We start from the raw sequence: 12411 nt of genomic DNA on the forward strand, positions 1-12411 counted from the left end.
CACCCTTTCACTGCATGCCCTGCCAAATGCAGGACAAGGCCAGGAAAAGGGATTCCTGAATCACAGACAGTGGACTCAGACAGAATTGTAGGCCTGGCTTCTTCCCTTTTCACTGCCCAAGGAGCCCCAAAGGTGGCACAGGGATCCCTGCTTGAGCCTGGCAGGTGCAGCAGTCCTGAGGTCTGAGCTGGGCAGGGAGGCAGGGCATGTGCCAGGGATCAGCTCAGCCACAGCTCTGCCTGTGGGCCCAGCCCTGGGTCTGCAGGTGGGTGAGTCCAAGCCTAGCTGGAGGAGTCTCTGGGCAGTTGGGTAGAGAGGGGATCAAGGGAGCCCAGGGTGCAGTGCACCAGTATCTCTGAGGCCTTCAACCAAGCATTCATCCCTCCCAGATGATCCCGAGAACCTTCTACACACCAGGCTCTGCTCAAGGTGTGGGGAAACCATAGGACGAGCCAGCAGACCTTTCTGTATGAAACCACTATGATGCCTGTAGGGTTAGCTTCCTTCTCAGTAGCTCCCTTTAGCATCACAGACTCCACAGCTGACCACAACATCCTGCCTCTGGTCATGCTGACTCGCTGCAATGCCCATTCTCTCCAGAGGCCTCATCAACGTGTCTTCTGCACATGAGGATTCTAGGACACACTTCATTGTCCATGGCAGTGTTCAAACCACAGCATGTTGATTCAGGGGAACTTTAACCCCCTGTGTACTGCTGGTTCATCTAGAGTCCAGCTGTTTTCTCTTCAAAGGAGACCCCGGAGGAGAAAGATGAGGACTCAAGGAAGCAGGGCCTGCTTTCAGACTGCTCCAAGGATAGCCCTGGATGCCCACCAGTGGGGTCAGATTAAAGGGCAAACATGCATGCAGGCTTTGCTAAGGGCTCTTGTCCTCACTTACGATCAGTAAATCCTCATGGATCACTGGCTGCTGAGGCAGGTCCCAGGCTGTGGCCACTCACCTATGGCCACCAGACTGACCCAGTAGTGGAGGTTAATTCACTTGGTTATGGAAAAGATGTAAATTCCAACCCCACCTGCTGGAGTACAGCAGCTCAGTCTGTTTCCCTATAAACCGGGCACTGGGAGGGTCTGTACAAAGGTGCACCATGAAGGGGTCTTCTCAGCATACACTCACCCCTCAGAGAGGAACCCCACAGACCTCACATTCCCTTACATGTCTTTCTTGATGGGGTCCTTCTCTGAAAAGACCTTCCAAAGCTCCCCTCCTCCAGCTATGCGCTCCTGAGGGCCCAGGCTCAGTACCTAACTCAGCTACCCATACCATGTTCAACAAATACAAGTGACCCCATGAAGTCCCTGAGGGTCAAGGCTCTGCACAATTAGAGACTGAGACCTCTCCTGGGTGCTAGGACACCTAGTCCTTAATCTGAGCCCACTCCTTCGACAGCCGGCCCTCCAGAGGTCAGTGCTATGTTACTGATGGCCAGGTCCCAGCCCGATAGATGAAAGTTAGGGCACCCTGGTAGGGCCAGGCAAAGCGCTGGTTCTGGGGAAATGGAGGGCAGGCAGTGTGCACTTGGTGACGGAGAATGAGGCCTATCTAGAAGCCAGGAGTAAGTTCTAGGAGATTCATCAGTGTAAGGGGAGATGCGATGCGAGGGGAGCAGGCCTGAGGACCTGGGTCTGAGCAGAGCAGAGACAAGTAGGGAGGTGGCCTCAGAGTCACTACCCACTCTCAAGCAATGAGCGCGTTCAGGTTGTGGTAGACACCAGGAAACTACTACATTTTAGGACTCTGCAGGCACTGGCCAATTCAACTCTCCCTACCGCCGGGAGGGGCGGGGCGCTATGGCCCACGATGCGCATGCGCCGGAGGAGGTGCCCCGGACGCGGCAAGGATCGCTCCGCCCCGTTCCCGCCCTCAACTCCGCTGTCCCTGACTCACGTGACGTGCCCGGGGCAAACAAGCCGGTCAGCTGATCCGCCCCGACTGCGCAGTCATCCCGGCTATAAGCGCGCGACCTGAACCCGGCGTTCGGCTCGCACCTGGCCGCCGCCACCATGCTGCCCCCTATTCTCATGCTGCTCGCCCTGGGCCTGCTGCCCTTTTCCACCACCGCGCTCATCAGGTGAGGCACCCCTGCGGCTTCTGCGACACTAGCCGGCCAACCCCTCCCCTCCCCCAGTGCTGGCATGCAGACACCTGTGTCCTGCGCGACCTCAGGGGCTCTTGAGCTTGGAGTGTAGGGTTCTACCCTCCACCTCTACCACTGGGAGGAGTCTGGCCTTGAGGGCCAGGAGAGGGCAGGAGACCTTGGCTAGGCCTCGAGCGTGATCCCAGGTTGCCAGGTCAGTGCGCATGAAGAATAGGAAGACTACAGTGTCTGTACTGAGGGCCCAAGGAGGATCAGGACACAGAGGAGTAGGCCTTGGAGCCTCCTGAATGCAAGCAAAACATTTTTCCACTTGGCGACAATGTTTGCTAGCTGTGAACTGGAGTGTCATCCTCCAGTTTTTTAATTGCATCTTTCCATAACCCCGAGGGAAGAGGTCCCTGAATACCTTAAGAGTCCCACAAGTCCCAGAGAAAAGGGGAAGGCTCAAGGTGGATCAGGCCCTCCTCAGCTGTAGAGATCTGCCCCTTGGGCTAGGTGGGCCTTTGCTGGAGACATCTGCTGCCTTTCACTTGCTGGGCTCTGTGCCTATAGCAGGTGGGTGGGTGAGGTCATAGGGCTGCCAGGACCTGGGAGCTTACTGGGCGGGCTGGGGGCAAGGAGCTGGGTAGGACTAAGCTTTGTCAAAGGCTGTGGGCTGCAGCCTGGAGGCGGGTAGCCTCAATTGGAGCCATTAAAGAGTGCAGCCACAGGTCTGGGCGTGCTCGTGTGTGCCCTGTTCCACCCTTAGGCCTCCCCTCCAGGGAGGGCAGAGATAGCTGTGAGAAGGGAGACCCGCCTGCTTCATCCTGGTAGGGCAGAAGGGTCAAAGCCCTTCCCACCTAGTCCTGGGTCTCACTGTACTGATGGCATGTGTATCCCAGATCCTTGGAAAGTGTGCTCCCCCAAAGCCAGAAGTTGGCTGTTTTCAGCCCCTGACCCTTAAAGCAAGAATCCTATCCTAGAGCTTGTCCTTGGCTTGCTAGGGAAAGCTATCTCTGACCTTGGGCTCAAATGGAGGGTGGGGATGGTTCACCCACCCACAAGCTCAGAGGAGCTATAATCTCTGCCGGAAGCTCAGACCAAGGAGGCTAGCAACACTAAGGTGTGGGGCAGGGAATCCTCACTCCACTCTATGATGGTAGAGTCCAATGTTTATGAGATTAATGAACCAGCCCCCCTCTGCACAGATCAGACCCCTAAAGCCACCTGAGTCAGGCCTCGGAAGGATTGCTTTGAGCCAGAGTCCCAGGGGCCCCATGGAGGACTCTCAGAAGCCTCTGACACCCTGGGGCAGTTGTTAAACTCTCAGGATGTGGTTGTGAGACACATAGATGGAGGCCTACAGGGCACCCACCTCAGTGTGGAGCCCAGTTGGAGAACAGTTCTTGCCAGAGGACCAGGGACAGGAGATGGCACAAAGGGCCTCAGGTGGAAGTGACAGGTACCTGGCAACACCTTCACCAAACTCAAGTGGTCACCATTTTGGATGAGACTAGAATTGCACAAAGATTGGAGACCAGCAGGGGTTCCTATGGGGCATCTGGAATGACTGAGGGTGGCTGGGGAGCAGCAGAGGTAGACACACAAGCCTCCACCTTTAGATGTGGGATACAAGAGCAGTAAACTGGATCAGAGTCCCTGTAGGGTGCAGGACCTTCCAGAACTTTGGTCTGAGCCACCTGGGATGGTGATGGGTTGCTGTTTGGTGGTTTGAGGGCCATTGGACCTGCAGATTTTGTTTAGGTCAGGAGTTTGGTTTAAGCCATGCAGAGTTTGAGATTTCCAGGGACATCCAGGTGGACCTACCCCAGAGGTAGCTGGCGGACATCTGGTTGTCATCAGGTGGTCTCAGCATGCTAGAGGGCTACCCTCACTATCCCTAGGGTGGGAGATGAAGGGGGAATCCGGGTCCCTCTCTGATGTGCCCTGCCCCATCTTGACAGAATTCCCCTGCACAAGTTCAAGTCCATTCGCCACACCATGACGGAGGCAGGGGGCTCCGTGGAAAACCTGATTGCCCGAGATCCCTTGACAAAGTACTCACCACAGTTGTCCACCAAGGCCACTGGCCCTGTTCCTGAGCCACTGAGTAACTACATGGATGTGAGTTTGGGGCACGGGTACACTGAAGGGTGAGTTTGGGGTACCTGCCATACAAACCAGAAGGTGAAAACTGCCTTCTTACTCTGCAGTCAGGAAATTGGCTGGTACATCTGTTTGGTGTCGCTGTGCTTGGCCACTTCTTCCCTCCTCAACCCCACTCATCTGCCTGCCTTCTGGGATCCCCCTGCTGGGACTGACACGGCAGGTTAGGGGTTGGTCTTGGCACCTTGGGAATGATTTTACTGTGTGTCCTTCTGAGCACTGACCACCAGCTCAGAGGTATAGCAATGTCTAATCCTCAGGACTATGGGGCACAGAGGAGCCTCAGATCAATCTCAGCCCTGCCCTGATCCTGCCCCAGATGCTGTGGTATGGAACCTGGGCCTTGTGTCTGCCTGGGTGTGACTAGAGCTCTGTTTTCTGCCTGTCTTGTGGGAGGCCTAGGGTGACACTGTACACTCCTGTCCCCTCACCATCTGTCAGTCCACTATTCCTGTGCCCCCTGTCTGTGAGATGCAAATAGGCTCCAGGTTAGAATGTTTTGGGAGCCATGTAGCAGACTGGACCTAGCCAGCCTGACCCAACTGTAGGGGCAGATTCTGGGCCAAACACTGGAATCTCTCCAGTAGCCTACGACGCTGTTTCCAAATGAGTCTCAAAAGCCCTTGGCACTGTCTAGTACGAGCTTTGTGGCTACCCTGGCAGGGAGGTGACTATGCCCTCTCTCCTGTTTGGGCAGAGCCCTGACTCTGACAAGAAGCTTGAGTGCAGCATGTGACTCTGGAGAAGGTGGGGGCCACCTCTCCTGGAGGCTACTGGTCAGTCTGAATCCCCCCAGAGCACATGCATGCACATATGCGCGTGCACACACGCAGCAGTATGCTGAGTCACACATACAGAGCCACTGCTTCAAGAGGCCAAGAGATTGGAACCCAAGGTCATGTGTGGACAGTTCTCCCCTCTCAGGAAACAGGCTGGCGAGGCAAGCAGGATCCAGCTGACCCCAGACTATAGGAATTGAGGCCACCAGAATCAGGTGTGGCCTAAGGAAGAAATGTCCCCCTTTGTGGACTTTAGGTCCCTAGGCAGTGGCAAGGTCTACCAGGCCAGCCATTGTAGCACTTGGGCCCAGCTCAAGGGCCAGGCCTGACCTCTGGCCTCATTTTCTGAATAGTGTGGTCCTTGCCTGGCCCTGCCTTGCATCAGGTTAGGGGCTGCTGTTGAGGGGAGACCATGAGTACCTGTGAGCCTGAGACCTGCGTTGTGGGGCTGAAGCTTGTTTCTTGGGACCCTCACTCCCCACTTGTACAAACCCCTGCCAAGCACAGCAGATAAAAGTGGATTCCAGGGCCCTTCTTCCTGCAACCTGGGAGTCAGGGGTCCTCTCAGGCCTAGCAGAGAGCTAGGATGCTTCTCCTCACCCTGATGCATACTGCCTCTACCAGGCTCAGTACTACGGGGAGATCGGCATTGGAACCCCGCCACAGTGCTTCACAGTCGTCTTCGACACGGGCTCCTCCAACCTGTGGGTCCCCTCTGCCAAATGTAAAATGCTCGACATAGCCTGCTGTGAGTCTTCCCTGTCACCTTCTGCCCCTAATTCTTCCCTGGCCCCCCAAGGGGAAACCAAGGGCCCTCTCCCCTTCCAGATGCCCACTTGTACACTGTCCTGCCTGCCCTGTGTCCTCATCCATACCCAGGAACCTATGGTCAGGGAGACAGAAGTCCTGCTTGGGGGGCTTAAGTAGCCATGTCCACTCCACTTTTTAGAACACTTGCTTTCCTTCCGGAAGTCCAGCCTTTCTGGTGTACAGTGGCAAGGCCATCAGGGAGATGGGGCAGGCCTGGGACCTATAGGTGTCTCTGCCTTGGGAAGCCTCTTGGGCAATGTGTGGCTGGCTTCTCAACCACATCAGACAGGCTGGCTCTTCTGACCTGCCCCAGGGCACCCTATTTTGGGTGAACTTGTTTGTGCTGGCCTTGCTGCCCAGCAGGGCTGAGGACTCAGTTGGTGCAGTCCCAAGTGAGCTATGAGCTGGACCACCTGTGGATACAAGAGCAGGACTAGGGTATCAGCCCACAGTCAGGGGATCTCTGGCATAGTGGGCCAAGGCCCCTTTGGGGGTTGGGGTGGTCCATGGTGGAGTGGATGACAGGCTGATGATGTCCCCTCTCACCTTTCGCAGGGTTCCACCATAAGTACCATGGTGACAAGTCTAGCACCTATGTGAAGAACGGTACATCTTTCGACATCCACTATGGCTCGGGCAGCCTTTCTGGGTACCTGAGCCAGGACACTGTGTCGGTGAGTCTCCAGGGCCTTTCCTGAGTCTGGTGATGTCAGCTGTGGCTGAGGACTCACCTTCTGTGTACCTGGGGCTGAAGGAAAGGGCATAGTGGGCTCAGGCCAACCCCACCTCTGAGGGGTGAATTTGGGGCTACTGAGTTTGGAAACCAGTAGCAGGGAGGGCCTAGGGGCAGATCTGCTAGGCAGAAGGTTCCGTCTGAGTGGAGACTGGGACAGGAAGGGCTCCAGTGCTCTGTGGGGAAGGCAGGTGGGGATCCTGTGATGTGTAGACCAGAGGGCAGCAAGGAGCCCCTAGGATGGAAGAGCCTGGGTTCCCCGGGAGTCAGGTTAGCTGAGCAGAGGGACAGTACTGGGGCAGCAAGGATGGCCACACCTTGGTGACACAGCAGCACCCATGGGAAGGTGATGTGAGTCAGACTCCCTCTCTGTGGTGTAGTGTGCAGGGTTGGCCTGACTGGGAGGGTAGGATTTTGTTCTGAATGTGTTGGGTTGAAAGAGCCAGCAAGGTGTCTAGGGCCAGGCCTGAGGGGGCCTGGGAAGGGAGTGGGTGTTTGCACCTGCCTGAGGGATTGAATGGGGTAAAATGTGCCAGAAAGCCAGAGGAGAGTTGTCTAGGGAAAAATTCTAGGGAGATGGGTAGAAAAGGACACCATGGGGGCAGCCATCAGGTCTCTTGTGGATGGATGGAGGGTCTTACAAGGAGAGGCTGAGAGACAGTAGACTACCTCTGAGTCAGACTTGGGCGTGACCACATGCGGGTAGGGGGCAGATGTGTTAACCGGGCCTATCTGTAGCATCTCCTTAGGGTTTTCTTTTCTGTGGGCCCCCAACTGAACAGGATGTTGCCCAACCCACTCCCTCTTTTGTCAGCCCCACATAGCCATCCCACATCCTGCTCTGCAGCCTCAGCAGTGTGAGTGCTGTCAGGTTTCCTAGCCTCTTGAGCTAAAGGCCCAGGGTCAGCAACTTATCCCCAGACTCTGTGGTAGAAGTGAGACTGGCCTGGCAGGCAGAGGTCAGAGGATACCACCTAACCTCACATCACATCCTCGTCCCCTGCTGTATTTGACTGAATTCAGCCCTTTGGCTCATAGTTTCTCTGCCTGCTTGTCCTGGGTGAATAGGCTTCCCAGCTGGGGCCACTGGTGCACAAGGTGAATATTCACACACAATCAGCGTACATAACCTACCAACCCCTGCCCTGACCCACAGGTGCCCTGTAAATCATCCAACTCCAGTGTCAAAGTCAGTAAGCAGACCTTTGGAGAGGCCACCAAGCAACCAGGTATCGTCTTTGTTGCGGCCAAGTTTGATGGCATCCTGGGCTTGGCTTATCCCCGCATCTCTGTCAACAACGTGCTGCCGGTCTTTGACAACCTGATGGAACAGAAGCTGGTAGAAAAGAACATCTTCTCCTTCTACCTTAACAGGTGGGTTGGGAGACACAGTGGGCAATTTCCCATTCCGTGCTTCTCCCCCAACTCTCCTGGGCTCAGCTTTGCTGAAACTCAGGTTGGGACTTGGAGCCTGTGCCCACCTTCCAGACATGTGGCCTCAGCCCCAGATCTCTGGCCTACCTTGGGGAGGTCTGAATGAACCACCTTCTTGTGGATAAGCAGGCAGCCTCATGAGAAAAGTGTCATGTCAGGATCCACAGCTGGGAAGTACTTGGGCAGGGTCCTGGCGGCTGTGGCCTCTCTTCCCAGGGGAGTATACCTGGTTAAGGTTATGACAGTTCCTTGAGGCTCAGTCTGCCTCAAGCTTTCAGTAGGGAGGACAGATGGCGTCTTGGCTGCTGATGGCCCAGGGGGGACACAGCTGTGAGTTCTGATCCATGGTGGGCCTCCCAGGAAGGTGGCCCTAGGTTGGCTTCGAGAGGCAGATGTTGGCACACACTCAGAATCGCGGTCTCCATGTGGAAGGAAAGCAGATGTGGCCTAAAGGGAACCCTGGAGACCTTCTTGCCAGTGAGATAGGAGGTCCACTCACTGCCCAGCATGGAGACCCCTGGTCGGTAGACCTTGCAAGGGCCCTCAGTTCTCTCTTTACCCTGGTGCTGTGGGTCCTGGGCAGGAGCTGCAGGCAGGGGGAGGTGACTGAGCATCAGATACGGTACTGCCTGGGATCTGTCTTCCGGGCAAACAGGGTGTCAGTAGGTGGGTCCTAGCCCAAGGTATTGCCATTCACTGTGCTTCATACACCCTTTCCATTTCTTGTGTCCGTTTGACTCTCGGGTCTCTGGATGTGGACCCTAATCCTAAGCCCTAAGGCCCTAAGGCCCTTCTCACAGAATTCCTATCCAAAGCCTTTCACTATAGCTAAACCCTGTCTGTCCGTACGCTTGGCTCAGTGTCTATTCCTTTTCTCTCTTGCTGGGTCCATGATTGCTTCTTAGCAACAGGACTCTAGACAGAACTGCTGGCTGGAGCCTGGGGTGCAGGTGAGGAACTGGAATCATTTCCCTGGGTCACCCATAGGTACAGAGGAGAAGGGAAGATAAAAGACAGTTGCCTCCCGCCAGGGTAAGAGAGGCCCAGGAGCTTGGCACCCAGGCTAAGACCCACCTCTGTGACTGCCCCAGGCAGGGTCTAGAGCCCTGACTGCTTACTGGGCGGGGGTGGGAGTGAAGTCAGCAGGGGGAGGGACCCAGAACTGAGAAGAGCAGGCTTGTGGGTGGAAGAAAGGAGGGACAAGGTGCCCGTCAGGTTTTTCTACACCTGTAATTTCAGAAGTGATGACAGGAGGCCAAGGTTGGAGGCAGGAGAAGCCTGCCCAGGTGGGAGGACAGGGCTTTCGGGTACAGGCACCAGCCAGGAGAAGGGTGGCAAGTACAGTCAGGGACACCCCAAGAAGACAGCAGAGAACTCTGAGAGCGCTTCTCCTAGATTCACTGCATGCTAAGGCTCAGATTTTCCCATTGTTTTTTGTTGTTGTTGTTGTTGTTTTTTAATTTTCAGCATTATGGCTACAGACCACAGAAAGCCGGAAGCAAGTAGCCCACATTCCAGTCAAGGGCACCTTGGCTAGCTGTGAATAGGCCTCTGTGTAAGAGGCTAGAGGTGGGAGGTGAGAGAAACAGATTGAGAAGAGCTCACAAGGGTGTAGGTATAGGTGGTTTCTGGAACAACAAGTACAAAAGCCCTCGAGCAGGAACAGGCCACCTCCTCAGTTTCTCAGAGTTGTGCCCATCTTTGCCTTCCCCTTGAAGTTTTCCTTGATTTTTTTTTCCCCCTGGGCTGAAAAGAGTCCCCCCACTTCCTGGCCTCCTGACATTTCCCTCTCGGCACCGCTGCCTTGATCTGATCACTCATGCTAAGCTTCGGGTGCTCAGAGTTCCAGCCAGCGCTCTCTTGCTGTGAACAGGAAGGAGGAGGGTGCAGCTTTCTCTCTTTGGGTCTTCCTCCTTCCAGAAGCCTCCTGCCTCCCTCTCCTGGTCCACCCAGTCCTCTGGCACCTGTTTAGCAGCCGCCTGTCCTGGGGTGAGAGTTGCTGACTTCCTCTGCCTTTTCCTCCAGGGACCCGACTGCGCAACCCGGCGGGGAGTTGGTGCTGGGCGGCATTGACAGCAAGTACTACAAGGGTTCCTTCACCTACCTGAATGTCACCCGCAAGGCCTACTGGCAGGTCCACATGGACCAGTGAGTCGGGATTCCTCTGGGGCAGGGGTGGCCTTTGGGGTTGAGCAGAATCTATAGCTGAGGCCAGGCCATTACCCTACAGCTCCTGTCACCCCAAGTTCCTCTCTGCCCTGAGGCCCAGTGCAGGAACTCATGTCCTCCACCCCTAGGTTGCAAGTGGGCAGTGAGCTGACTTTGTGCAAGGGGGGCTGTGAGGCCATCGTGGACACAGGCACCTCCCTCCTCGTGGGCCCTGTGGATGAAGTGAAGGAGCTGCAGAAGGCCATCGGGGCCTTGCCGCTGATCCAGGGTGAGGTAAGAGCAGCTGCAGGGCTGGTGGACCAGTGAGCAGCAGAGTGTAGGGGCTGCACCCCGACACTCCTCTCTTCCTGCAGTATATGATCCCCTGTGAGAAGGTGTCCAGCCTGCCCTCAGTTACCCTGAAGCTTGGAGGCACTGACTACACCCTTGCCTCAGAGGACTACGTTCTCAAGGTAAGTAAGTGGGTATGGACAGAGTGCTTCAGGGTGGACACTGGGTGGACAGGCCCCATGATGACCACCATAATCTTGCAGGTATCACAAGCCGGGAAGACCATCTGTCTGAGTGGCTTCATGGGCATGGACATCCCCCCGCCCAGCGGTCCTCTCTGGATCCTGGGTGACGTCTTTATTGGCCGCTACTACACCGTCTTCGACCGAGACAACAACAGGGTGGGCTTCGCCCAGTCTGCCAAGCTCTAGGTCACTTCTGTCCAGTGGTGGAGAAATGGCCTGGAGTCCAGTAGGAGGCTGCCCAGCCCTCCAGCCCTCCAGCCCCTTCCCCACTCACACTTGCACACTTATACACTCACCATGTGGCTCTGGAAGCTCTGGGCCGGTCACTGTTCTTGTGGTTTTTCTCTCCCTGGACTCAGAAACACTGCCAGTCTGTTTGAGAATGGTAGAGACCAGTCCAGTGCATGGATCCGTTTCGCTTACTTGGAAGACCCAGCATGGGCTTGGTGGTTTCCCAGGTTGCATCCCAGGAGACCCTGCCTTGCAACAGACTATTCTCCCCAGGAAACCGGCTCACCTGAGGTCCCTCTGCCCTCACCAGGTTGTGCACCCACCCTCACCCCAGCCACTGCAGAGGCCTGAAGGGTCAGAAGGAGCATGTGGACTAAAACTGGCATAGGGGGCTGCAGGGTCATTCTGTGGTTTCATCCATCTGCAATGCGTACATTGGCCTGGGTGGGGGCAGAATGATTGGGGGCTGGCATAGAGCTTCCTGTCCTCTCTGGCTGACGTTTGCTCCCTTTCCCCTGGGGGACTGAGAGCCACTGTGATGTGAAAATACAGTTGTTTGGGCCTCTGTTTGTGTGTCCATGTTCTTTGTGCCGATTGGGAAAGTTAACTCAGGGCTGAGCAAGGGAGGCCCCTGGTGTGCCCAGGCCTGACTCTCTGACATTGGCCATCTTGCTTAGGCCCCACAATTGTGACTTTCTGTTCAGTCTTGTGCCAATATACAGCTGCCAAGGACTGGCTTGTTCTGAGTCATAGAACAGTGACCAGTGGATGTGACCTGAAGCTGGGGGATGGGGCCTGGCACATAGGTTCTGATGTGAGCCCTACATAAGGCCCAAAGGACACAGGAAGGTGTGATCCAGGCAGGTATCTGCAATGCTTTTCCAGACAGTAGTCCTGCCCTGAAGAAACAGAACAGGACCAGGACACCAGTGGGACCATGAGCATTGCTCCACACCCACCTTAGGCCCAAGGAAGAGGACTTTGCATGGTCTGGGTAGTGTGGGCAACCTGCTTCTAACTGGGCTGCTTTCCCCAGCTCTGGAAGCAGCCTGGACCTGTGTGAACCAAGCCAGTACTGGAGTAGATCTGTCTGGGACCAGAGTCAGGACCCCCAGGTTGCAGCTGTTACAGATAGAAATGCAGGCTGGTTACCAAGTAGTCTTGTTAGAAGCAAAAATATAAGTACATGCTGCAGAGGCAGCCGCTAACAGGTTTTTAAGAGCTGAGTAGGAGTCAGTGAACACAGTGGCAGGGCCAGATTCCCTTTAGGATCAGTGGCTCTGGAGTCTTGCTTGGGATCTCAACCCCAGCAGGTATACGAGACTGGGGGTGAGTGTGATGTTTGTCATCCTGTCATTCTGGCTCCTTCTCAGCCTGCTGGATGGTGATGGTTACTGGTTTCCTAGTTTGGGGCTTAGGCCTGCACCCAAGCATCAAACCTCAGCAGGCACCTTCTCTGCAGAACATTCTCCCAGA

General features: G+C 55.6%; 1 protein-coding gene across 1 annotated transcript; it reads left to right on the plus strand.

Moving 5' to 3' along the window:
- The first annotated feature begins 1884 nt into the window (after positions 1 to 1884).
- Ctsd (cathepsin D) lies at positions 1885 to 11502 on the plus strand. Its single transcript, XM_003468346.5, has 9 exons — positions 1885 to 2092; positions 4063 to 4222; positions 5668 to 5791; positions 6409 to 6527; positions 7743 to 7960; positions 10046 to 10168; positions 10318 to 10462; positions 10543 to 10641; positions 10723 to 11502. The coding sequence occupies exons 1-9, from the start codon at positions 2025 to 2027 to the stop codon at positions 10888 to 10890; spliced, it is 1224 nt and encodes a 407-aa protein (XP_003468394.1). The 5' UTR covers positions 1885 to 2024; the 3' UTR covers positions 10891 to 11502.
- Positions 11503 to 12411: the final 909 nt, after the last annotated feature.

This window comes from Cavia porcellus, unplaced genomic scaffold (assembly GCF_034190915.1).
Source record: "Cavia porcellus strain 051 isolate PalLab524CR breed Dunkin Hartley unplaced genomic scaffold, mCavPor4.1 scaffold_17, whole genome shotgun sequence".
NCBI classification, from domain to species: domain Eukaryota; kingdom Metazoa; phylum Chordata; class Mammalia; order Rodentia; family Caviidae; genus Cavia; species Cavia porcellus.